The following is a 26,233-nucleotide window of genomic DNA, read 5'->3' as shown; positions in this document are numbered from 1 at the left end:
AGTAAAGAGAGAAATAAAAATGCCTATTTAAATATTCAGCAGGAAGATTACCCCAAAAATGATTTTACTTTTTTTTTGATAAGCAATTTTAAGTGTGTCCAAGTAAAAGAAAATCTGTACCAATTATGGGTTGTTCCACTGAGGATAATGGGAGCCACATGTCTCACTATCTGAGGAGTTACAACTACAGAGAGGGAGAAATCTAGAAGGTATCCTGTGGTGTCAGACTGGCATCAGAGGTGTGGTGTGAATTCATGGTTTTCAGTACATGGATCCAGAAATAAAATTTAGATGCTGTGTGTGTATACATGTCCACACCGATTGTAATGGATTATAACCCACTAAATAGAAGGTGAAACTACAAGTCCATACTGACATAAATTAATAAAGAGGAAAAGAGGAACTCCATACGGGAAAAGCCTGGCAAAACACTGCCTCAAACAAGTGGCTGGCTCGGTCGGTAGAGCATGCGCCTCTTGATATTGGGGTTGTGAGTTCGAGTCCCACACTGGATATAGAGATTACTTAAAAATAAAACCTTAAAAAAAAATTAAGCAAAAACAAAAGAAAAACCAGTGGTCAGTTAGCATCATCAGTGTTGGGGCAAGGGGACAGTGTGTGCCACCTGAGGAGATGCAGTGAGGAGGACACAGCAGTACATCAGTGTTCCCGCCAACGATGCATAAACTAAACCTATCAAAGGGAAACATTATCCAAAAATAAATAGCCTGTTATCTTCAAAAGTGTCAAGGTCAAGAAAGCCAGTGAAAAGCTGGGGTACTTTTCCAGAATAAAGGACACTACAGAGATGTGACAATTAAAGGCAGTATGTAATTCTAACCTGTAGCCTTTTGCTACAGAGGACGTTATTGGGACATGTGGCAAATAGGGTATGAGGATTAGATGGCAATAGGTATTAATGGCAATGTCTAGATTTGATATTTGTTTTTTTGGTTACACAGAAATAGGTCCTTGTTTATAGGCAATACACACTAAATTCAGGGGTAACTTTTATGAGTGATAAGGCCCATCACGTTAGCAACTTATTCTCAAATGGCTTAGGTTCGGTACTTTTATGGGAATTTTTATGGGAATATTTCAAGATAAAAATGTTTTTAAAAGTCCAACTTCCCTGTCATTTTAGCTGTTATACGACTTACAAAATGACTACAGTAATAATGAAGACAGTGATATTAAAGATGGCTATTTCAACACCAAGAGTTTCACAAAATTCTTGAAACAGAGTAGAGATTAATGTTATTTTAAATAATGTGATTTTAAGTGTATATTTTAAATAAAACATTTACTATTATGAATTAAAGAAAGATCAGTGAATGTACTCTTCTAGGTTGAATAAAAATAGAAAGATCAGTGAATGTACTCTTCTAGATTGAATAAAAATAGAATGTTTAAGGTTTAAAAAAGTTTGGCTGGAGAAAAGTAATAGTTTTTGCAAAACCTGTGTGATCCAAAATTATGATATTCAGCAGCAAGAAGTATTCCAATTTCTCATAACCAGTTCTCAAGCAATGACACGTATGCCTTAGTTTAAGAAAGCGTCAAACAGAAAAAGGCAAATCTGAAAGAATTTACCAAGTGTAATAAATTAGAGAATAAAATAACAATAAAAGAATTTATGGCTTACAAAGAGTTTCAAGCAGAAGTTTTTCCCTCTATCAACCTCTCGGAGTTCTATCAGCTCCCTCCTGACCTCTGAAAGACATGACCAAAATCTGGTTTATATTTAACTTTTCAGGAACACACGACCTGAAAAGAATTATCCACCATGATGCTGCCTGGTGCTCCTTCCTTGTAGCAGTCCTTCTCTCATATAAGTGATCAGACCTGGGTCCAAGGGCACAGAAGCAAGCATTATGTATCCCGCCAACACCATTCCCTGCCCAACAAATTCTCATCTCTCTCCAGTGATGAAGAGGTGGACATTCTTCTTGGACTGGAGCATCTGGGCAGCCCGCTCCACACCAACCACAGCAGCCAGCCTCTGGGCATCATACTTGGAGTAGAGGACAGTGCAAGTCCAGGTGGCTTCCCCTCCTCTGCTGGTGGTGCTCAGCATGTTACAGACTTCACTGTAGAAGTGCGGGTACGTTGGCAGTTCATAGAAAATCAGGTTCCTGATCCCTTTAATGGTATACCTATTAGAAGGGGAAAGAGAGGCTGTATCTACTTGAGAAAATGTATGGAAAAGCTACCTAAGAGTTTGACAGGGGCAGAGCTCATTCCTGCCACTGCACGCCCAAGGAGGAGGGTAACGCAAACACAACCAACAGATGAAAGGTTATTTTAACTCGGGTTGGAAGGACTTACTTTGTGACAACACGTTTGAATTCCTAATGTTTGGCTTAAGATCATGATAAAATAAATTTTATCATTTCTTGAGTCTACTCTGGGTAGACTGAGGTAGACTAGGACTGAAGATCTGTCACAGAAAACTTAAAGAGCAAACACTTAACAACTTAACATTACCCTTAATATAATCAGGCAAAACAGAATGTTCTACAATGGAGAGGAGGTCAGACCCAGTACGTAAGATAAACTGCATAAACTGTAAATGCGTTCCCATCTATCTTTCCTTGTCACTCTATAGACATGTTAACTCCATGGCAGATGTCCCAAGTTCATCCATTTACAAAATCCTGCCTGAGGACCCATTAAGCATTATGGAAAAGCAATTAATTTCAACAGCGTATGCACTTCTTTCCCTGCTGCAGTGCGACACAGTGGTGGTGGGGGGTGGAGACCCTAGGGACTCACCGTATGGTTCGGGTCGAGGTCAATTATTCCCTCTGGGGCCCCATAACAAAAGATTTTATAGTTGACAAGGTTCTGATTTTTCCTATTAAAGCTCTCTCCTATACTGCTGATGTTAGACTCCACTGGGAATTTTATTTTATTCACAGAGGATAAGCTTTCCTTGTCTTCTTATCTCATGGATCATCCTGACCTCTGTAACAATCCTCGTCTTTCAAACTATAACTGCAATCCACTACTTGGTTCACCCTTAACCTTATCATAAAGAAGAAATTCTAACGGCTAATGACTTGAAGAAACTGTTCTACCTCACTAGTTATCAAAATAACAAAAAAAACCATAGAGTTCTTCTTCTGCAGTAAACTCAAGAGAATATTGCTTCCACACTACCAAGAAAAAGCCAGATAACTTACAAAAGCATTCCTTTTCTCGGGCCTAGACAGCTGATGTCACAAGGCAACCAAGTGAATTGATTCAATGGTGCGCTGGTGTATGTTTAATAACTGGTTCTCACTGAGGAAGAGTGGGTGCTAATTTGAAGCAATTTCCAATTTCTGTGGTGTAAATATTCCCACCATGGACAATTTCAAGCTACCAATGTCATGCTACTGAGCTCAGGAGTTGGGAAGAGACATACAACCAGATCTCAAGAGCCAGCCCACCACTGACTGAACTCTGAAGAGTGACAAAGCCCTCTGCAGAGAGACAGGAAACAAGAACTACTTCACTCTTGAAGGAGCACAGGAGGAAGACAGCAGCTGCCAAGAAAGTGGGTAGCAAGAAAACAGCTACACTTTTAACAAATTTTTAAAGGGCAAGTGTGGGCCTATGTGACAGTTCAGAATCCCTGAGATTTGTGGGCGCTCCTTTAGCTCACACTCACTCATGAATTCTTTTCCACAGGCCTCCATTGGGAGTCCTGGAGAAAGATGGGGGGCAAGGCAGAAGACCTGAGAGAGACGCCTTTGGTGAAACCACTCACTTCCCAGACCCCTATCTATATGAAGCAAAACTGTGAAATTGATGAGAGAGGGGCAAAGGTCAACTGTTGGGGGGTGGTAAATAAAGCAAGTCATCTGGAGCAGTAAAACCCCACCCCATCCTTCCCCATCACAAGACTTATACTGAGTAGAAAGCAACAGCAGACTGTCCCTGGGGAAAGAGCACGAAATCCACTCAGCCCAAGATCCTGCACTGACATAAGCAGAGGTCTGCCACCACCGTGGGAGAAGCAGGAAACTCTTTCCTGCCAAGACCCCTTACAGATACCAGGTAGAGTTTGGCTGCCATGGAGTGTGCTACAGGGATGCTGAGAAGGCCCCACCTCTACAGCCCAGAACGAACAGGGCTTGCCTAAAACCAAGCTGCACCGAGAGAACCCCAACCCTACCTCAAGCCTCACAGGGAGTAACAAGCAAGAACAGCCTGCTGCTGGGGGAGGGGCTAGAGTGGGGAGAGACCCCCCCTACTCCGGCACAGGAGAACAGGGCTTGGTGAAAGCAGAGAGACGATCAGGACACAGAAAAGTCCCTCTGGCACCCCAGGCCCCACACTAAGCCACTGTGTGCTAGGGAATTTAAAGTCTGTGAAGAGTGGAAGGTTAGCCACAGTAATAACCAAATCCCAACTAGATTCACAACTCTGATACAGTGGCCTGACAGAGTAATGTGATGTCTTGTGATGGGGAAGAGTAAGAGGTGTGCCTGGTTGTAAGTACTACTCATCTCAGCCTCTACATTCAATAGACACTTATAAAAAAAAACACAAAAATGCAAGAAAAAGACATTAAAACACTGAGGTATCATTTTGGCTATCAAGTGATTGGCAACAAGTGGGGTTTTGCAGAAACAGGCCAATGGAGTACAAATTATCAGCTGTGTGTATTTTGGGGAGGGGGAGACAAGATATAGGGAAGACAGGAGAGAGCAAATAAGCAGCAATATATAATAAATTTTTCATTGTGTACAGATTTTGAGCTAACAGGTTTTCCTCTCCACATTTATCCTAATGAAATAAGTAAGCAACTATGCCATCAACTATGCGTATGGATGTTCTTGGCACTGTCGCATATAATAGAACAATTTTTTAAAAAATCTATATATTAAAAGGAAACTGGGCTAATTATATATCCATACAACATGATACTATGTAGCCATTAAAAAAAGATGCAATACACACCTCATAGATTACTTATTAATTAAATAGAAAAGGTACCTTTACAATGGAGAGATCTAGAAGACCCACCTTTTTTCTTTTTTAAGATTTTAGTTATTTATTTGACAGAGAGACACAGCAAGAGAAGGAACACAAGCAGGGGGAGCAGGAGAGGGAGAAGCAGGCTTCCCGCCAAGCAGGGAGCCCGATGCAGGGCTCGATCCCAGGACCCTGGGATCATGACCTGAGCCGAAGGCAGACGCTTAGTGACTTGAGCCACCCAGGCACCCTAGCAGACCCACCTTGACCAAATGATTACATTTAGCATCTCCAAATATGATATAAACTGACATTATGTGCCAAGATGCAGTGGAAAGTATATAATATCCTCAATGTAGAGTTCTTACCGAAGATATTTAATTTAAATCAGTGATTCCCAACTTCGCTGTACTTTGAATCATCTGTTTGCGTGTATGAAGTATCCATGCTTCGTCCCCAGCCCCAGACACAGGGATTTAATTGGCATGGGGATATGACTTGGGTATTTGGATCTTTAAAAGCTCCCCAAGGGGATTCTAATGTATGGCAAAGTTTGGGAACCACTAATCTAAATAATAAAAAAAAATAATAATTAGACAATCCAGACTCTGGAACATTCTAAAGGAAACTGGATTGAACTCTTAAGAAGTCAAAGAGAAAAAAAAGCAAGAGAATTATTCTAGATCAAGGTTTCTTAACCTCGGCATTAATGACATATAGAGCCAGGTAATTCTCTGTTGTGGGACTATCCTGTGCACTCCAGGATATCTAGAAGCATCTTCACCTCAACCCATTAGAACCACCAGATCACTAGAATAACCCTTTAGTCTTGACAACCAAAAATGTCTCCAGGAAAACTGCCCCCAGCTGAGAACTACTAAGACAGACTAAAGAAACATTAACCAAATGTAATGTATGATTCTTAACTGAATCCTGGATTAGGGGATGAAACAGCTATAATGGTCAATGTAGGGACAACTAGGAAAATCTGAATACAGACTATATATCAGATGATATTACTGTAGTAATAACAAGTGGTATGATAATGGTATTGTGGTTAGATAAAAGTTAGGAACTACACGCTGAAAGAGTTAGGGGTTCAGTGTCATTAGGCCTCCTGCAGTTTATTTACAAATGGTTCACAGGAGGAAAAATAAGATGTGAATGGACAGAGAAGGAAAGAAAGAGAACAGGGGTGAGTACAAATGTGGCAAAATGCTAACAGCTGGTGAAGTCCAAGGAGTTATAGATGTTCACTATTAATCTTACAATTTCCTTTGAAATGAAATCTTTCCAGATAAAAAGTTGGGGGAAGGGAGGATGTGACAGAGCTATATATATCAACTTAAAAATGGACCCATGATATACACATATATATGCCAAAGTGTTAACATATTAAAATTGTTTTTCAATAAGCACTTAAAACATATAAAAGAAAAAAAATCCCGTTAAGTACGGTGTGATCCCAATTTAGTATCTTTCAAAAAAAAAAGCCTCTGTGTGTGTGTGTATGTGTGTACTGGATGTTCTTAAGCTAAGGACAAAGGACATGACAGAGGTCTAGCTCACCTGCCAACTGTGAAAGATAAAGGAGGCACCTACAGCTGATGTGAAAGGCTAGCTCCTCCACATTGTCTATAAAGATGGTCTACTACTTTCAGAACTGGGATTCTCAGGTAGGGCCGGGGGTACTCAGGAACACGCCAGCAGCCTTTCCCAACCCCATAAATCCCACCTCCAGAGTTTCTGACTCGCGCCCTGGTTGAGAATCCTCCTGCTGTGGCAACCCAGTGACATGCTCAGGGAAAGAGCTGTGAAGCGTCCCATCCTCAGGCAGGCCATCATGACCAAAGGCCTGTCCAATCCTAATTCTACTGGTTTCATCCCCCAAACCCACAAAACACGACTAATCTTCAGGTTGAAAATGTTTTGCTAGCTTGCAAATGAGCAGTGATATTTCTAACACTGCCTAATGCCACAGAGAATATAAATAATGAATTTCAGAGGTTGGATACTAAGGTTTAACATACATGTACCTCTCCCAAGGTCAAATCAAATCACAAAGGCACTGCAGATAAAAGCACCTCTCACCACCTTAGTGACCTCTCAAGCAAAAAAAATCTATAGTTGGAAACCTTGAGATAATTAGCAGTCACAGAACACTGAAGCACATTATTTCTATTCATCTGAAACACAGAATATACCGATTAACCTGGCCCAGGGTATAAAGTAAGTGATACATGCTAGGTTTGTCTTTATAGTGATTTGGGGGCAAAAGAGCTTGGTAAATACAGTGGTGTAAGACAGGGGACTGTCATGCCTACTTGAGACATCATGCCCTCTCCTTGAAAAGCTGCTCTTTGAGAGCAGTCTTCAACCCAGCCTAATTCATACTTGCTATAAACAATCACACTGGGACGTTTTCCAATCCATCCACTTCACTTAAAAGGCTTGCTTTCATGTGTCAAGCTCATGGAAAACGAAGGGCTCTTAAGACCTGCTGAGTGCAAACTCCCCTAAAATATCACTTTCCAACATGAATGAAAACAACAACTTACTGGAACAAAGCAAATAATGATGCCAACAAGCAGGCATTAATACTCTTTGGCCAAGCAGCCCCGTGTAGATGGCCAACAAGGGAGCCCAGGGAACACAAGTGCAGCCATTTCTCATCTCTCCACTCTCAGATCACCCAGTCAGCAGAATACCCAAAGACGGCATGTCATGTCAGCCTCCTCTGCTGTGGCAGGCTGCTGGATTCCTCCCTCCCCATCTTGGTAACAAGAGCATGTCTGGGGAGCACATCCTAACATCAGCATAAACTAAAGGCAAAGCAATGCCAACATGCATCATCGAATATGTTCCAAAGCCTGAAAGATTCTGGCTTCTGTGTTTGGGGTTCTCTGAGAAAATGTGCCCCTCAGTAGTATATATGACTGAGAGTTAAACAGTAAAGGCAAAACATCAATTCACTGAACATTATCGCACATCAGGAAGGAAAAGATAATAGGATGCAATTTCAATCTCTCTATAGATAAGGGTTTAAAAAGGGCTTTTTCATTTGACAGCAGAGACAGACTTGGCAAAACAATAAAATACCTGACTTCTGGGGGCACAAGTGGCTGCAAATAGTAACAGAAGGCTCAATATTACTAACGCTCTAATTAGAATTTTTTCTAAAAAGCAAATCCAATTTGTTTTGTCAAAAATCACATAATGGGGAAGCTAAGCAAATACTGAAATCACTAAATATTCAACTCTAAGCCCCTCCCCTTTTGCCCCCCACAAACAAGGGGCCCCTCGGTCCTGGTCTCCTTGTGAGGAAGTAGGTGTGCACCTCCTCAAAACACACCGTAACTCTCTGAACACTGACCGTGTGCTCAGCCTCCAATTCCACAGGCCACATAGCCTCTGCTATTTTGTCTGTGCTTCCATGACAGTTCCCTCTCCTTCCTAGATTCACTTCAGTTGTGCCTACCTCGAAGTGTTCAACTCAGTAATGTCTTTCTTGAGGTGTACAACCACAACTACAGGAAGTATTCCAAGTGTAGACCCACTCCAGATCTACACACAGATCACACTACAGTCACTCACTTGTCTTTACCTTTTCCAACAATACCCATTTTGGGAAGAGACCGACCAACCAAGAAGAGTTCTAAAACCCTCTGGCTTCTCCACAGAAAGTAGAGTGAAAGAGGACCTGATAGCACCACAAAGACTGCCACACACTCAGAAGCAGGCCATAATTTGCACTGCGTCTTCCCCTCCTGAGAGGACACTCCAAACCCAGCACCACTTTACCTTTTGTAGAAGTGGAAGCGTTCTGTGAGGAGCAAGAACTGTTTCTCTCCTTGAAGGAAGAAGTGTCTGGCCCTGGAGATACCAGACTTCTGGGTGTACTCGCAGATGTGGGTGAAATTCAGTTCTTCCTTCTTGAAGTAATTCCGGAGGCGCACAAAGTCAAAGTAGGAGGGGACATAGATGAGCGTGTGAGACATGATGGCGTCACGATACTGAGGCAAAATCTTGTTCACAAAAAAGTTAAACCTGATTTGGAAAAGCAAAGGGCAAAGTCAATGATTTAGAAATTAGCCCACAATGTCACCACTAACTGGGTTACCCTGGGCAAGTCACAATCTCCTTCTACCTCCCCCAAAGAGGCCAATCTGGTTTACATCATCACAAAGAGATTATGTAAGGATAAAAAAAAAAAAAAAAGTGCTAACTCAATTCACTGTAAAAAAACAGACGTGATGTCAGTGTATCCCAGGGAATTATTCTAGAAGTAGATAAGCACACCATTCATTCATTCATTCATTCATTCATTCTGTGGTCAATTAATCAACAAATAATTACTGAACACCCCTCATACGGAAAGCATCTTCCTCCTACCATGGGTCCCCCGATGAAACACAATGAAGAGACAGGGAAAATACAGAGAGAATTAGAAATACTGGAACCTTTGTATTTGCAGCAAGCAAAGGTGAAGAGCTTATAGTTGAATATTTAAAGGTTGCAGTGTTTGCTTCTGGGCATTAGTTCTTGCCCTGAAGGGCTTACAATTAAGTTGTGGACATGGAACGCTTAGCAGCATTAAGCAGTGTAATGTAATTAAGAAATGCTACAATTTCGTGGGAAGAATCCCTGATTTACAGTACTAATGCTGCCACTAACTAGCTAGGAGAACTAGGACCTCTCTGGGCTTCAGTTTCCTCCTCTGTCAGTGACGACCGGGTTCAATGATCTCTTATCATTTGGTAAACGGTAGTCAGTAAAATCAACACAGAATCCAATCCTAAATCTGTATGCTGAAACTAAATCCCTCTCTGTGACCCCCAGGGACTAGGGACTAGGGAGGGATAGGTACCTGGCATCAATCACTGAAGCTAGGTTTTCAGCTTCCATCCTCTGGAAGACATGTGGAAGCTGCACCAGGACATGGCTGATGGAGCCTGTCGTTGGGACGCTCCTCACAGCCACCTGCCAGGAGTCAATGAGAGCATTAGGAAGTGAGCCATCCTGACCTTAAGCCTCATGACCCAAACAGTACACAATGCTTCATGAAGATCCACAGAAACGAGGAGGAGCCCACCTGGCCTTGCAGATTGACGCAGTACTTGTTGAACACGGAGTTGATCTGGGCATCCTGTAGGGCTCCAAAAAGCAGGGTCTGGCGATAGTACTTGGACCAATTATTGAGGTTCCACATCCTCACTCGAGAGAAGTCCACCCCATGAGAATCCAAGGGCAGTAGGTTCATATGGTTCATCAAATGCTTTGAGCAGAAATAACACTAGTATTAATTTTTATTGAGGATGTACCTGTTGGGCATTACTAAGCATTTTACAAGTCTGTCTTCTTACTAACCCCATGGAGTATATACAGCCAAATTCCAAATTCCACCAGAAAATCAAGGCTCAGATGGGTGTGAATTGCCCACTTAGGTGAACACCCCCGACAGTAAGGTAACCTAAAACTGGCTACCTCTTGGACCTTTCAAAAAGAATCAAAATGGTACCTCCAGGAATATTCCTTTGAAAGGAACTTCTGAAATGCCACCCCAGTCACTCTAGGGGTTCCTCAGTCTCAGACTTGGATAAGAAAGGAAATGACATGGAAAACAGAGCTGTTATTCTTCAGTGACCTGGTTCTCAAAACATGAGGATATCCCCAGAGCCACTATACACATGCCTTTCCCTCAAATTACAGAATATGATTCAACCATCAACATGCCTTTCTATCTTAATAATATTTTCACTTTGAAATATATATTAAAGGATAATGAGTACTACAAATGTATTCCATACTTTATAAATTGAAGTATCCCCTTTATTTGCCCCAATCTTCCTGGGCCCTACAAGCCCTGGAACTGTAGAAGTGAGTTCTCAAATGCCTTAAAAAAACAAATCTATGGTTCTGTGATAAGGACTGTTCCAAAGCACAGTTGTCCAATCCTAAAATGGACAAGACTGCAGAGTATGTGGGGAAGGAGGAAAAATTTAGAGCCACAAGCTACAGTAGGAGGATAAGGACATCCTACATTTCTCTGTAAGACAAGATCACACATTAAGAAATCTTGAGCAATGTTTTCCCATTTCCACTGAAGGCCAAACAAAAGAAAATGAGCATAAATTGTAGGAGGAATTATATTAGGTAAAGACATTCCTGGTCAGGAGGAACCAATCTACCAACCAGCCACACTAAAGTGGTCTATTAGCAGAGGTGACCTTAAGGGGGAAGAAATCTCTTCTGGAGATTTGAAAATACTGGTAAAAATTTTTACTTCTCTGCAGAATTATTGCCGACCTGTGGGTAGAAGAGGGGATAAAAGGCTTTTTCAAATTGGAAAATGTGAAATATTTCCATCCCCAAACTGAGTACTCATTTGGACTTAAATAACCCTTTAAGACTTAAATTACTGAGCTTCTTCTCTCTCTAAATGTGAATGTTGTCATTCTAAATGTGAATGACCACCATTACCAGGACATGCTCCCAATTCTGCATCAGGTAAATGTCGGCTTGATCAATGATGAGAAGCTCAATGGAAGACAAAAAGTCAAAATCTCTCTTCTTCTCTCCTTCTGCACCAATGATGGTCCTCAAGCCCAGCGGGGAGGCAATGAGGATGTCGGAGGAGTAAAAGGGGGCATAGAGTCGGATGCTTCTCTGAAGTATTGCCACTCCTACACAAAACAGCCAAGTACACAGCCGTTCATTAGTTCCCACCAAGCCATTAGCTTCCACCCGCTCACCGTGCATGCTGTACCTTCACATCTTTCCCCTGAGGACGTGACCATGCTCCAGTTGTTTTCCTTCCTAAAATAATCATCCCCCCCCTTGCCTCTATGGTCCTGTCTAGCTCTCATTCTCTTCCTTTTGGCTCAAACTTCTCCAGAGTGGTCTCTGCTTAGAAATCTCCCACTCATTCCTCAGTGCATTGCAATCTGGCCTGAATCTCAGGACTCCTGCCAAGGTCACCAATTCAAGGACACTCATAAACACATAAAGCAGTATACTGAGCACATCCTCCTCAAAATGTTCTTTTCCTCACTGGTGGTTTCCATTTCTTTAACACTCATTTCTGTTTCTATCCCTGACCTGGCCAGCCCATATCTACCTTTCCAGATCCAAACAGCTCTTCCACAAGTCCCTGGTTCAGCTCTAAGTTCTACTCACACCCTATATAAGTTTATGGGTAATAAATGGGTAAATTTATTCACTAACCATGGCTATAACACCACCCCCACAAAGATCTGTATTTCCAGTCCACATCTCTTTCCTGAGCCCCAAACTAACATGTATCAGCAGCTTGCAGGACACCTGCACAATGTTTAAAACTAAACATCTACTCTAGTCCCCTCACACCTGACACTCCAGCCATGCTGAAGCCTACGTACACCTTATCATGCTCAACGTATTCACCCTGATGCCTCTGCATGTGCAGTTCCCTGTGTGAACCCTTTTCCTCCACTCTGACCACCCCTCTTTGTAACAGACTAAATCGTAATCAGGTCTCAACTTTCTATAAATGGCACCTCCACTAGGATGCGTTCCCTAACTATCGTATCCCCGTTTTGAGTACAGAAATTGCTTTAAACGCTCCTGGAACATCCACTGCATCCTCTGATCAGCACTTATCATTCTGTAGTGTTTTCCCATTAGGCCGGATTTCCTTAACAGCAGGAAGCATAACTTTTATTTCTATATCTTCAGCTTCTTAGCAGTACCTGGCACACAATAGATCTTTAGTAAATGTTTTTCAAATGAGCTTAAGTGACTAAAAGACATTTTCCCAAGAACTTTACTCTATCAATATACAACCAACCAAGTATACAGGAGTTGAATGAGAGACAAGCAAAGATGTGACAAGTTGGGTGGCAGCCGGTAAGTTGTGAGTGGAGATAATTTTGGGGTAGGCACTCTACATGGCCAGTGGGAGGGAGGTCCACCATTATGCATAGACACTCAGTTTATTCAGCCTCCCCAGAGTGACCCACTCAGCCCGTCACTTCCAACTCCCCCTGTAGCAGCAACTACTAGCTATGGGTGTGCCAAGACATTTCTGCCATAAATGTGCATGTGTCTTTACATACAGCTTCAGAGGTGCTCCACCCTGAGCCAAGTATCCACCCCGTTAGCCAAGCAAGACTCTCTCCCCTGGCAGACACAATGTCTCAAATGCACCCCAGTCCTGGTAGGAGGACATTTTACCCCACTGAGAGAATGCCTAATTCCAGGCTTCTAGCCTCCTGCCATGTGAACCTCACACCGTAGGTCCCTCAGGGTTTGAGTTCTGACGAGAGGGAATTACCTATCCGAAAGTGGTCATCGATGTTGCCGACAAACACGGCTTCGTAATCCTCAGGCCTCTTCAGGTTGGGTGGTCTTTCCTCAGGATCTGAGCCATACTCTCCCTTAAACCTCTTTTTGTTGCTCACAATTATTTTCTTCTTACTGTCACCCTCAAGGAGGCTGATGAAGAGCTGCACGACTCGCAGAGCAGCTTCCCGGAAGGGCACCACTATCAGCACCTGTGGAGGAAGCCATGGCAGCCTTGGTGGGACCAGGGGAAGGACTGGCCATTGCAGGGCAGCCTGCTGAGGACATGGAACTTAAGAACCTCTGTAGAGCGGCAGGCCCTGGAAGGGCTCATATCTCGGTCACCCCCTTTGCACAGGACCTGGCTCAGTACTAGAAGCTGAGCACCTCTCATACCTACAGCACCGTGTCCTATGAACTTTAATCTCATGGCCCTACGGGAGGCAATTCTCAACCAGAATGTGGAAATATCTTTCAGGATTAGGTCAATGACTTTAACAGGTGTCCACTAGCAAAAATCCAACATAAACATACAAGGAATGTTACTCTCATTTCTGTCTCCCACAGAACTTAGGACAGTATTTTTATGCATAAGCCCCAAGGAATAAATATGTGCTGAAAAAAATAAATGAATTAGGAAAAAATTTTAAAAATAAAACAAAAAAGGGCGCCTGGGTGGCTCAGTTGGTTAAGCGACTGCCTTCGGCTCAGGTCATGATCCTGAAGTCCCAGGATCGCGTCCCGCATCGGGCTCCCTGCTCAGCGGGGAGTCTGCTTCTCCCTCTGACCCTCCTCCCTCTCATGCTCTCTGTCTCTCATTCTCTCTCTCTCAAATAAATAAATAAAATCTTTAAAAAAAATAAAAAATAAAAAATAAAAAAAATAATAAAATAAATGAATTAGGTATAATAAGTAGAGAACAAATAAAGCTGGTAAGGAAAAGAAAGCATTAATGCATCACTACTTTTCTATTATGTTGCCTAGTACATTTTTCAGAAATGATGAGAAAGCATTTCTGAAATAAGATCATATCTCAATGGGAAATGCAGGACTCAGTTTTCCAAACATTTCCAAAAATGCTTAAAGTTACAACTGGTGAAAATGAAAATAGAATATGCTTAACAATGATAAATTTCTAACTACCCTTCTGTAAATATCAACAATGTAAAAAACCTCTGTCAGATTCCACAATTCATCAAATTCTAAATGTGCTTCATGGGTAATCTGACGCATTCTCTTCTATAATTCTAAATGGAAACAGATAACTTACAATCCTTATGTTCAAGACTCTGAGACAGTTTTCCAGAAAGGGGACCAGCACAGCTGGAGGGGTGCAGTTAGTCAGCCTAGTAGAGTGCGGCACTGAGTGCCCAAGACTGAAGAGGGCCAAGTTACTGTCCCAGCTGCAACACGAAGTATGTAGGCTTCAGGTTCCCCAGCTATCATATAGGGGGCTGGACCAAGAAATGTCTAAGAGCCACATCAGTACTAAACCCTAGAATCCTATGAAACTCAGTGAAACAATCTAAAAAGATAAGACTTCTTCAATATGGAGGGATACAGGCTACGGGGGAATGGGAAATGGACGACACAAGATGTAGCCACATAACATGAATAACGTGGGCCCAATTAAAAGACATTTTCTACCAAAGCTCTAAACCCACTGGAACTTAGGCTTACGAGCCCAAATAAATGTAATCATCACTTTAAGCAATAGTAACTGTACAATGGAAAAATAGGAATTTCTGTTTTCCAAGGTTTACTTATGGTGTGGCTCAGTAAAGAGAATCCTTAGCTCTAATTCCATCTCTGCTACTCCTTCCCTGGGGCTCTTTAGCAAGGCCCTCTACAAATCTGGGTCTCTGTCCATAGCTATAATATTTAGGGATTGGATAAAAGGCTTCCTAAGGTTCCATTCATTTCTGAGAATCAAAAAAAAAAGAGATTTACAATGAAGTTGTCATTTATGTATGCTCAGGGTTATCTTTAAAGAGAATTATCACAGAGGTACCTCTGATTCATGAGTTTCCAATTAAATCCACGGTTAGAAACAGTCCACTGAGTTGTCTGCGGCACTGCTCTGGCACTACCTGGCCCATCTAACATGCTCATTCATTATTCCAGTATTCGTATCATTAAAATACCTGAGCACGGCCAAGTGCCAGGCACCTATATGGCAGGGACTTGCAGCCTCCTACTAGAGGACAAAGCTCTCCTGCTGCCACTCACCTTGGGCCTTGTTAGCCCTTGGTCTCTGAAGTCATCATCGTCACCCACCCCAAGTTTCTGGCTGCGGCGTCTGCTATTGTTACCAAGCACCTGCGCATTGGCTTTGAGGACATGATTTATTACATGTAGGCAGTACACGTGGCGGATCTCCTCCCCATTCTTCAGGGCAGTCCTTTCTGGGTAGAAGAGGTCCCGGTAAGAATTCATAATTAAGAAGAGCTCTTTCTGGAGGGATGTGAAGGGGCCACTTGATTTTGGGAGACCAGAGAGGAACTGGCTGTTGGTCTTGGTCCAGGTGGATTCCAGAGGCTTCTGGAGATGAAGTGACTTTAAATCAATGTCCTTTGAGGGTTTAAATGTGTCCAACTTCTGAAACTTGGATGAAAAGACAAGCTGGCCCAATATGGGCCACTAGGGAAAAGACAGATCAAGACCTAAGTTAGAAATTCATTATAATACATTGCGTTCACACAGTAATTTCTAATTTACCAAGCTCTCTCTGATTTGCCAGATCACCTCATTTAATTCTCATCAACAACCTGCAAGGCGGACACTATAATGCTCATCTTACAGTTTAGGAAAGCAGAGGTTCTGAGAGATTATAGGATTCACACAAATTTGACCCAGGAGAGAACAGAGCTGAGAGCTAGAACCCAAGGTTTCTGACTACAACCTGAGCTCTTCACTATGTCAGTGTGTCCCAAATTATTCTGTGGAATGTGTTCTAGGAAGTCAAAATTCATTCTAGAAAAAAAAGGGCTCCACGGTCAAATAACTTTGGTAAACGTCACAAAAGCTAATCCCCCTCAGGGAGAGTCACAATGTATATTAGATACAAAAGGTTTTGATGAGTCCAATGACAAGAGCTCTATTCTACGGTATTTAACCTCAAGTTTTCCAAATTTACTTCGGCATGGAATACATTTTTTTGAGATATAGCTATTAAAATCATACAGTGTATTTTTGTGAAATACCAAGTTGGGAATTTTTGCATTGTAACAAAATTGCTGATCTCAAGGGGGTAAAAAGGATGATCTCAGCAATAAAAAGAAATGGATTATTGATATGCCCCCAAGAACTGGGGGTGGATCTCCAGGGAATTATGACTTTGGGGTGGATAAAGGGAACCTCCACCTGATAAAACAGTACAGAACTAAACACACACACAAAAGAGTAGGAGCAAAACTAATGAAAGCTGAGTAAGACAGAAGGGTGTGTCAATGTCAATTTCCTGGCCCCGATACTGTAGCATGGTTTCGCCAAGATGCTACCACTGGGGGAAACTGGGCAAAGGGCATAAGGGATGTCTTTGTGTTACTTCTTAAAAATGCAGCTATAATTATTATATTAATGAAAATCTCAATTAAAAAAGGATGACCAACTCTTAAAAACAGCATCCACTGGTAAAAAACAAAAAACACAAAGAAGCAAAAAACTGTTCCACATCTGAGTAACTTAGTTGTGAACCTACCTCAGATTTTTCAAACAAACCAACAGCAGTAGCTGCTGTTTTACCCAAAACTTTCTATGTATCAGCTGGGTTGAAGAAGGGCAATGAGGCCAAAAACAGCAATCAGAATACAGAATGAGACCAACCTGACTTGGCCTTCATTACTTCATTTTGAGGTAAGCATTACTGCCCCCCTCTAAGAGATGAGAATAAGATTAAAAAAAAAAAAAAAAGGTAGATTAACTTGCCTTGGGTCATGTAACAGCACCTCTCAGATGCTGCTCTAAACCCTGGTGTACCTGTCTTTGAAGCCATTCTTCCCTGGCTCCCACACTCCAGCTTCCCAGAGCCTCTCCTGGCTACACCTGTGCCCCACTGGGCTCTTCCAGCCTTCCTATGCTATCTCCCCTATCAACTCTTCTACCACTGGTGTCTATCATACATTCAAGGAGACTGCCGAAACCCAAGACCATTGCTTTACTTGGAGCTTCCCTTCGTTTGTGACGGGGATGACCAAGCAATACTTACTTTTAGCTGATGAGAAGTTTTGGGATTTGTGACAACAGCCTGAATTTCTTTTTCCTTCAGTTCTTTGTTCACATGTTGTAGAAATGGATCTAATTCAGAAATCAAGAATGTCAGATAACTTGGGAGGAAACAGCAGGCATTTTTTGGTCTTCCCTCTAAATGGCACACTCTTTTTCACAATGTTAACTCATCTTTTCTCCCATTTACTTTCCCCATCCTCTCTCCCAGCTCAAAAGTTTCTAACAGGTTCTTTTTCCTAAAGCATTTCTCTAATCACATTACTTCTGAGCTCAAAACCCTTGAAGAAACTTCTCAGTCTGAAATTTGGGGCACTCTAGGATGTATACCTCCAATCTACCTCTCCAATGTAGTTTTTGAATTACATGGCCCTCAAATTCTTCTGCCTCTGTGGATTTCCTTCCTTCAATTAAAAATTCTATCCTTCTCTTCACCTCATTTTTGTATGTCCAAATACTATCAGTTTAATGTTATCTCCTGACTCACAATAAATATTTCTCTAGAGCCTACTCTGCCAGGTGCAGTGCTGGTTCCACTAAGAGGCTATCCTCGGATCCTCCACAGTCCCCCACCCTGCCCCCACCCACCCCCCACAACACTGTAAGATCCCAGAGAGCAGGTTCCATGCCTGATTTCTCTTGTATTGCAGGACACACAGAAATGCTCAATACTCAACTGGGGTGAGCAAATGATCCAAATGGTAGTACCTACACTCGGGGTTATCTTCAGTCCTCTGAGCTGGCCACCCAACCCTCCCTTCCAGTCCCATCATTAAGAAGCAGAGAAAAGTTAAATGGCCTATGCAATGATCCAAATGGTAAAACTTCAAATGCAGTGCACTTTGTACTAAACACCTAAGAGTGAACAATGGACATAAGAATTCTAGGTGCTGATATATCTGTACAGGCAAAACCACCAGAGGAATTTTAGGATAATCAAGTAATGTCTCCTTCATGGTTTTTATTTTTTATTTTTTTTAGAGAGGGAGGGAGGGAAGAGAGAGAGCATGAGGGGTGGGGAGGGGCAGAGGAAGAGGGAGAGAATCTTAAGCAGGCTCCACGCCCAGCAGCAGAGCCCACAACAGGCTCACACAACCTGAGATCATGACCTAAGCAGAAATCAACAATCAGGCGCTTAACCAACTGAGCCACCCAGGCGCCCCTCCTCCAAGGTTATTAAAGTTTTGATGGTCTGGAATGGCGTTAGTACCCAAATTCTACCTGCTACTTCTCTTTCTCCAGCACAGTAGCCAACAGAACCAAATGAGTCAAGTAAGAATCAAAATCTCAGCTTCATTAATGGTGCCTGGGTGGCTCAGTTGTTAAGCATCTGCCTTCGGCTCAAGTCATGGTCCCAGGATCCTGGGATTGAGCCCCGCGTCAGGCTCCCTGCTCAACGGGAGGCCTGCTTCTCCCTCTCCCACTCCCCCTGCTTGTGTTCCCTCTCTCGCTGTCTCTGTCAAATAAATAAATAAAATCTTAAAAAAAAAAAAATGGTAGAGCTGGGTTGAAGAAGGGCAATGAGGCCAAAAACAGCAATCAGAATACAGAATGAGACCAACCTGACTTGGCCTCCAGGTACAGGCTGAGAAAGTGGACCTGAGGGAGCAGAGACCTGCCTACACCTACCATACAGAAACAGGCCTTGTCCAAGTCACTGCCACTGGGACAGAGGCATGACCAAGAAGCTGAGAGAGACTGGAGAGACAGAATGGAGCTTTTTGGCTTCGAAGGTGCTCCGTGGTAATGAGGACCAATGAAATTAGCCAGTCCCGAGTCTTACAAATCTGGAAATTCCTACTCTAATAACAAAGAGCAAGTGAAGGGTAGAAAGAAAAATACAAAATATTTTCCTCCTTTCTCTTCCTTCCCTGCTTGGGGAGAAAATCAGAAGTCTTCTCCTGACCCCAACTGTGGAAATATGAAGTCTGTGGAACTGGCCTTCCCTACTATCACTCTTAGGCCATCTGTCTTACTAAATAGCCTCCTGACTCCCAGCACAGCCTAACCACTGAAAGCCACAAAATAGTTCTGAGAAGTATTTCTGCCCAGTTCTAGATATAGGTTCTAAACTGTTTCTATTGCTGCTCATTCCAGTAATAGGAGATTTAACACGTATTAGTGCACAAGCCCCCATACTAAGCACCTGGTGAATGCGAACACACACTGCTCTGACCTTGTGATACTTTCAGAGAACGTGTGCTTCCACTTTCCTCTTCAAGAAAATTGGTTTCCAGGCTGAAGAGTGACTCGTGTTTTGCATCTGTAAACTCCTCAAGGGATTCTTGTGATGTGCCAAGCAGCCCATCCCCACCTTTTCCTTCAGGGTCAGCAGGTAAAACCGTACCTGTGATTTTGAGAAACATTTTGTAAAATTCTTTATGCATAAATGTAATTATACTTCTGTGGACAAATAAAATTTAATTCCTTAGCCTAAATCAACACTGATGTTTATTGCTATTATTTACTTTTAACCAAATTCAGGTGGAAGACTTAAGTTTCAAAATTAAGCCTGATAGTTGACCCAGTTCCACTTCTAGAAACTTATTTTAAGATGATAACTAGACAAAGTACACTAAGATGTACATGTAAGGATGTTCAAAGCAGCACTAATGATTAGGACAAGGAATAACTGGAAAAATTGATTTCATCCTTTTCTATCAATGGAGTACTAATTAAATTACCACATATCATTTACAATGAAATACCATGTAATTAAGAAGCTAATATGAGGGGCACCTGGGTGGCTCAGTCATTAAATGTCTGCCTTTGGCTCAGGTCATGATCCCAGGGTCCTTGGATCGAGCCCCACATCGGGCTCCCTGCTCCGCGGGAAGCCTGCTTCTCCCTCTCCCACTACCCCTGCTTGTGTTCCCTCTCTCGCTGTGTCTCTCTGTCAAATAAACAAATAAAATCTTTAAAAAAAGAAAAAAAAGAAACTAATATGAATCCATGATTACTTACATGGAAAAGATCTGTGGTATACTATTAAAGAAAAAAGTTACAGAAGTGTATGAGCCCATTATGCACACAAACACACACACACACTTTTACTCACACATGTATCCACAAAAAGTAATGGAAGGTTATATAAAATGTTAAAGGTGGGGCGCCTGGGTGGCTCAGTTGGTTAAGCGACTGCCTTCAGCTCAGGTCATGATCCTGGAGTCCCGGGATCGAGTCCCGCATCGGGCTCCCTGCTCGGCGGGGAGTCTGCTTCGTCCTCTGACCCTATCCCCTCTCATGTGTTCTCTCTCTCTCATTCTCTCTCTCAAATAAATAAATAAAATCTTTAAAAAAATAAATAAATAAATAAAAATAAAAATAAAATGTTAAAGGTGTTCATCCCAAGGTGGTGGAGATACAGGTTAACTACACTACCCTCTTAAATTTTTATGGTAAGTATATATTACTTTTATAATAAAAAAAAAGCACAAACTTTTCACTTCTAAAAATCCAAAACAGGAAATAAAAAACAAACAAAACAAACCTTAAGTCTGAGGCAATGAACTTTTATCCCTGTAAAACTGATGAATTAAAATACTGAGAATGATGTATGACACCTTAAAGTATAGAGAAAAAATACAGCTGCAAGGAAAACAGGCATTACAATAGTATGATGTAAAAAGTTACTCAGACATATTGACAATGAGATACGACTCCAGCAATACAAAGTCATGAATTACTAATACATGAACAACATGGATCAGTCACAAAAAAAGTGAGGAGCCAAAGAAGCCAGACACAAAAGGGTACATACTGTATGCTTCCATTTATATGAATTTCTAGAACAGACAAAACTAATCTTTAGTGAAAGAAAGCAGGTCAGTGGTTGCCTCATGCCAGAGAAAGGAAACTACAGAAGGACAAGAAGACACCTTCTGGCAGTATTGGAAATGTTCTCAATCTTGATTTCAGTGATAATAACATAGATGTATGTGTCAAACTCATTTCATTGTATACTTAAAACAGGTACACTTTATTGCATGTAAATCATACCTCCATAAAGTTAGTTTTAAAGTTAAAAATTAAGTCACCTAGAAGTCCAAGTGAGATATAATTCCTTTAAACTTTCAATCTCAGCTGTTCTCTGAAGCCCCCCTCATTTACTCTGACAATGTGCAACCAGCTGGAATCTCTTCAACGCCTTATAACTAGCTATTCCATACAAATCTGCTGTTGAAAATTTTTGTGTATTTTGTCTGTCTTCCATTAAACTTGGTTTCTCTAAGGAAAGGCCAGTGATCTCTTTAACTGAGACTGTCAAAAACAGCATTATGTTCTCTTTCCTCTGAATCAAGGGATCTTTACCTAGGATTGATGAAGTCCTGGAAATCAAGCAAAAATATTACTTCTGCATTTTTCTGGCCATAGGGTCCTGTGTTTTCACAGATTCTCAAAGATATCACTGAATCAACAAGGTTAAGAGTCTCTGCTTTGGATCCATGTGCTTTCATCCAACTCACACAGTACAAGGCACTGTGCTCATGAGGCATCCTGTCCTGACAAAGATGATGAGCCCACACCAAAGACACTTACTCTCCTGCACTCTGGTAGACTCTCCTGTTGTCTCTTTCTCCACACTGACATCACTATCACCATCTTCACTGTTCATTTCCGCTTCATCTACAGCACTGTCTTCTTCCTCTTCTTCATCTTCCTCCTCCTCCTCCTCCTCTTCTTCTGGAGCATTCCTTAATGTGGCAAGTAGTTTGTGGTACCCAGAAACTTGTTCTGGTTCACTCTCTGCTTCACTTTCAGAACTTGAAGTATCTGAACTCTCTGACTAAAAGGAAAATGGGAAATTTTATTTTATTTCTTTTTAAAGATTTTATTTACTTATTTGAGAGAGAAAGAGAGAGCATGTGTGGTGGGAGGGGGAGAGGGAGAAGCAGGCTCCCCACTGGGCAGGGAGCCCTACATGGGGCTTGATTCCAGGACCCCGGGATCATGACCTGAGCCAAAGACAGACACTTAACTGACTGAGACACCCAGGCACCCTGGAAAATGGGAAATTTTAAAACAAACATATTATTCTTGTTTCTACCTTATGATTATCATTAGGCCAAAAATATAACTGGTTCAGACTTTCATAAATAAAAATTAGCTTTTCTGTAAATATGCAATCTTATCTATTCAATGATGCACAGCAACAAAGTTATTTTAAAAAGCTAGTCTAGTGGGATGCTTGAGTGGCTCAGTCAGTTAAGTGTCTGACTCTTGATTTTGGCTCAGCTCATGATCTCAGGGTCATGGGATCCAGCCCCAGGTTGGGCTCTGTGCTCGGTGTGGAGCCTGCTTAAAATTCGCTCTCCCCCTCCCTACCCCATGCATGCGTGTGCTTTCTCTCGCTCTCAAAAAAACAAAACAAAACCCAAAACCCAAAAAAGCTAGTCTAGCTATGATTTTAGAATCTTTTCATCTTCTTTGAACTGCTTATGTTCTATATGGGAAGAAAGTGGACTAAAAACAGAGCTTGAGGTTATAAGGAGATCTAATCTATGTGTCAGATATTTGGCATGCTGAAAGGAGCAATAGGAAAACTGCAATACAACAAAAGAATGTAGGGGTTTTTTTAGTTTGTTGTAATGAGTTAGGACCTTTGTTCAGTTTGCACTGTTTGTGGCTCCTTTTATGTTAAGTAAACAAGATACTCCTTTAGGATTCACCAAGAGCCCTCTGGTAAGCCTCCTTGACAGGTTCTAATAGGCTAATCTCTCAGGAGAGTTTCAAACTCTGGCTACTATATTAGTTATCCCAATGGCATTATAACAGACATCTGCATTCAACACTAAGCAATATTACTAAAATAATAGCTTACATCTAAAATCGAAAGGAGTGGAAATGTAGCCAGGCTTTACTATCATTATATATAATCTTAAACAACCAAGAACCATCTATTATAAAAAAAAAAAAAGGCATAAAGCATTACCAGTTGATAAATCTGTGGTTTTCCCTCCTTTCCAGAAACCCTGAGAAGAAACAGGTAATGTTAAACTCTTACTACTAGCATGTAGCAATTAGTAAAAAGTCTAATGATAACTTTAAAGGAAAAAAGCAGAGTATACTATTATAAATACATTATAAGTACAGTCATGTAAAAGCCACATATGCACTTGGACAGGGATTTTAAGAATCTAACAAACTGATAATAACTGACAAATGAAAAGTTTAACAAAGTCACATGACAGAGTTAACTGGCTCTCATCGTAAAGAGGTATCACTTTAGCAAATAAAAGACCTTTTCTAGCACATTTCTTAATTATAATGCCCCTAATTGCTGATGAAGCGGCCCAAAGTGGAGTGGCGGGTGAGCACTAAGACCCTAACTGAGAGTCTGGACACTTCGAGAGGAGCCCACAATTACCGATACACCGGTTTCCTCATTGTAACTGGATAGAACAGCGATGTCTGAGGGCCGAGACAATTCTTTAAAAACACACACAAAAACAAAAACAATCTTAGACAACCTCTGACGGTGCAAAACCCAGCACCCCACCCCCACAGGGGGCGTGCGGTCTAGCTTAAAGCTAAGGGCTCAACAAAAGCAGGAGAACCCACGAAGAACCCCATCTCGGGCGGGATGCCACCGGCACCCCCCAAGCCGAACGCGCTGGGAAGGCGCGGGAAGAGTGGGGAGCAGCCCTGCCCCGATCCCCAGGGAGACCGGCGGGTCCAAGCTGGGAAAAGCCATGGGCACCGCTGGCCCCGGCACTGCCCCTCCATACTTGTCATAGAAGGGATGCTCCTCGCCGAAATCCCGAAGATGCTTCTTCTGCTTCTTAGTCAGGGTGGTGAGCAGCTGGCTCTGGCTCCGGCTCCCGCGTTTGCCCATAGGAAAAACGTCAAGGTCGCCCACCCGCAAGAGACGCGTTTCCCACCAGGAAGTTGTCTCGTCAACTCACACACGCGGGCTCGCCCACGGTGCTTTACGGCGGAAGCAGGTTGCCATAAAGCAGAGCCGTTTTACGTCGTAGCTGTACCACAGGCTTTAGAACTTCCTGGTCTCGATGCTGCCCTCTAGTGAAGCTCTTTTTTTTTTTTTTTTTTTAAGATTTTTAAAATTTATTTATTTGACAGAGAGAGACAGACACAGAGAAAATACAAGCAGGGGGAACAGCAGAGGGAGAAGCAGACTCCCCGCTGAGCAGGGAGCCCGATCCCAGAAGCCTGGGATCACAACCTGAGCCGAAGGCAGACGCTTCACTGACTGAGCCACCCAGGCGCCCATGTAGTGAAGCTCTTTGGAAGCTCATGCACGCGTGCCTTTTGGTTCTCTGAGGTCGAGAACGTGGGCGGGCAGGCTTGGGGCTGCCTGGGTGCTTAGACGGGTGGGCTTACTTTGTGCTTCGGTTTGGGTCTATGGGAATCCTCCCGCTTAAACGGGTGGTAGTGAAGTTGAACGCCCTGACTTTATGTTGTGCTATAATAAAAATACCAACCAACATTTAAGGGTATCAGCACATCTCACTTCATTGTCACAGCAGTACACATACAAAGAGGTCCTGTTCATATGCGCAATATTGCAGAGGAGAAAACTGATGCTTAGAAAACATTGCACACTAAAAAAAGAAAAGGAAAAAGGAAAGAAAGAGAAAAGGAAAACCTTACACACTAGCAAGAGAGGATGGGAACTTTTGTCTGATGCGACCATAAGCTTTTACCCACAAGGGTCGGCCACCTGTGTGTGCTGTATCAAGAATGGGGACACAGGCTGAGATACCCGCCCTCACCCCACCCCCTCATTTCCTGAAAGTAATGGAGGAGCCCCTAGAAATAAATCTACTCCTACATTCGTCATGTTACAAGAGCCGAAACTCATCCAGAGAAGGAAAGTGACTTTGCCCAAAACACCCAGAGTCAATGTTAGAGAATGCCATAATACTGAATTAAGTGTCTCAAAACTGCACTTGGACAAAGGGGGATGGAAAAACTTTTTAACGTGGTGTGATCGTTCCAGATCTTGATGGTGGCAGTGGTTACATCTTATATACAATTACCAAAATTAAACTGTACATTTAAAATTGGTGAATTTGGGGCACCTGGGTGGCTCAGTCGGTTAAGTGTCTGCCTTCGGCTCAGGTCATGATCCCAGGGTCCTGGGATGGAGCCCCACCTCGGGCTCTCTGCTCGGCAGAGAGCCTGGTTCTCCCTCACCCTCTGCTGCTCCACCTGCTTGTGTTCTTTATCTCTTTCTGTCAAATAAATAAATTAAATATTTTAAAGATTTTTTTTTTTTAAATTCATGAGAGACAGAGCGAGAGAGAAAGGCAGAGGGAGAAGCAGGCTCCCCGCGGAGCAGGGAGCCTGATGCGGGACTCGATCCCAGGACCCTGAGATCATGACCTGAGCCAAAGGCAGACACTTAACCATCTGAGCCACCCAGGTGCCCATAAATTAAATATTTTAAAAAATAAAAATAAAATTGGTGAATTTTAATGTACCAAAATAATAACCTCAACACATAAAGAGGAGAAAGCACAAAACAAAACTAGACTCAGTATTTCAGGGACATGCACAGGTGTGTAGGTCTTCTTGAGTCCACGGGATAAACACAGCAACTTTTTTCCCCTAATAACTTAATATCATGTTCTATAAAAACAAAGTGATAATCATAGATTGCAGAATTCATCTGAACATTTAAGGTAAAACAGGAGCCTTCAAAGAGAGTGTTCCCTTGGCTCGGCTATTAGGGGTGCTTCTGTGGGAAAATTTGAGCTTTGAC

The 26,233-nt window shown here is 42.3% G+C and overlaps 1 protein-coding gene across 3 annotated transcripts; it reads right to left on the bottom strand.

Annotated features, from left to right (window-relative positions):
* Positions 1-1,580: 1,580 nt before the first annotated feature.
* UTP25 (UTP25 small subunit processome component) lies at positions 1,581-24,460 on the bottom strand. Of its 3 annotated transcripts, XM_045877156.3 has the most exons (13): positions 24,237-24,421; positions 23,876-23,937; positions 23,441-23,480; positions 22,048-22,294; positions 19,685-19,855; positions 17,492-17,580; positions 15,514-15,924; positions 13,277-13,496; positions 11,446-11,648; positions 10,058-10,240; positions 9,833-9,945; positions 8,767-9,012; positions 1,581-2,156 (listed from the first exon to the last, which is right to left on the bottom strand). In XM_045877156.3, the coding sequence occupies exons 2-13, from the start codon at positions 23,893-23,895 to the stop codon at positions 1,913-1,915; spliced, it is 2,187 nt and encodes a 728-aa protein (XP_045733112.1). In that variant the 5' UTR covers positions 23,896-23,937; positions 24,237-24,421; the 3' UTR covers positions 1,581-1,912. The 3 variants fall into 3 exon arrangements, with proteins under 3 accessions (XP_045733112.1, XP_045733111.1, XP_064450190.1); XM_045877155.3 differs by lacking the exon at positions 23,876-23,937 and having other exon boundaries at positions 24,237-24,459; XM_064594120.1 differs by lacking the exons at positions 19,685-19,855; positions 23,876-23,937 and having other exon boundaries at positions 24,237-24,460.
* Between the last annotated feature and the right edge of the window lie 1,773 nt (positions 24,461-26,233).

This window comes from Mirounga angustirostris, unplaced genomic scaffold (genome assembly GCF_029215605.1).
Source record: "Mirounga angustirostris isolate CCGP_5_RB_7025 unplaced genomic scaffold, mMirAng1.0.hap1 SCAF_6, whole genome shotgun sequence".
NCBI classification, from domain to species: Eukaryota; Metazoa; Chordata; class Mammalia; order Carnivora; family Phocidae; genus Mirounga; species Mirounga angustirostris.
The sequence above is the reverse complement of the archived record's forward strand: the minus strand, read 5'-3'. Positions and strand labels throughout refer to the sequence as shown.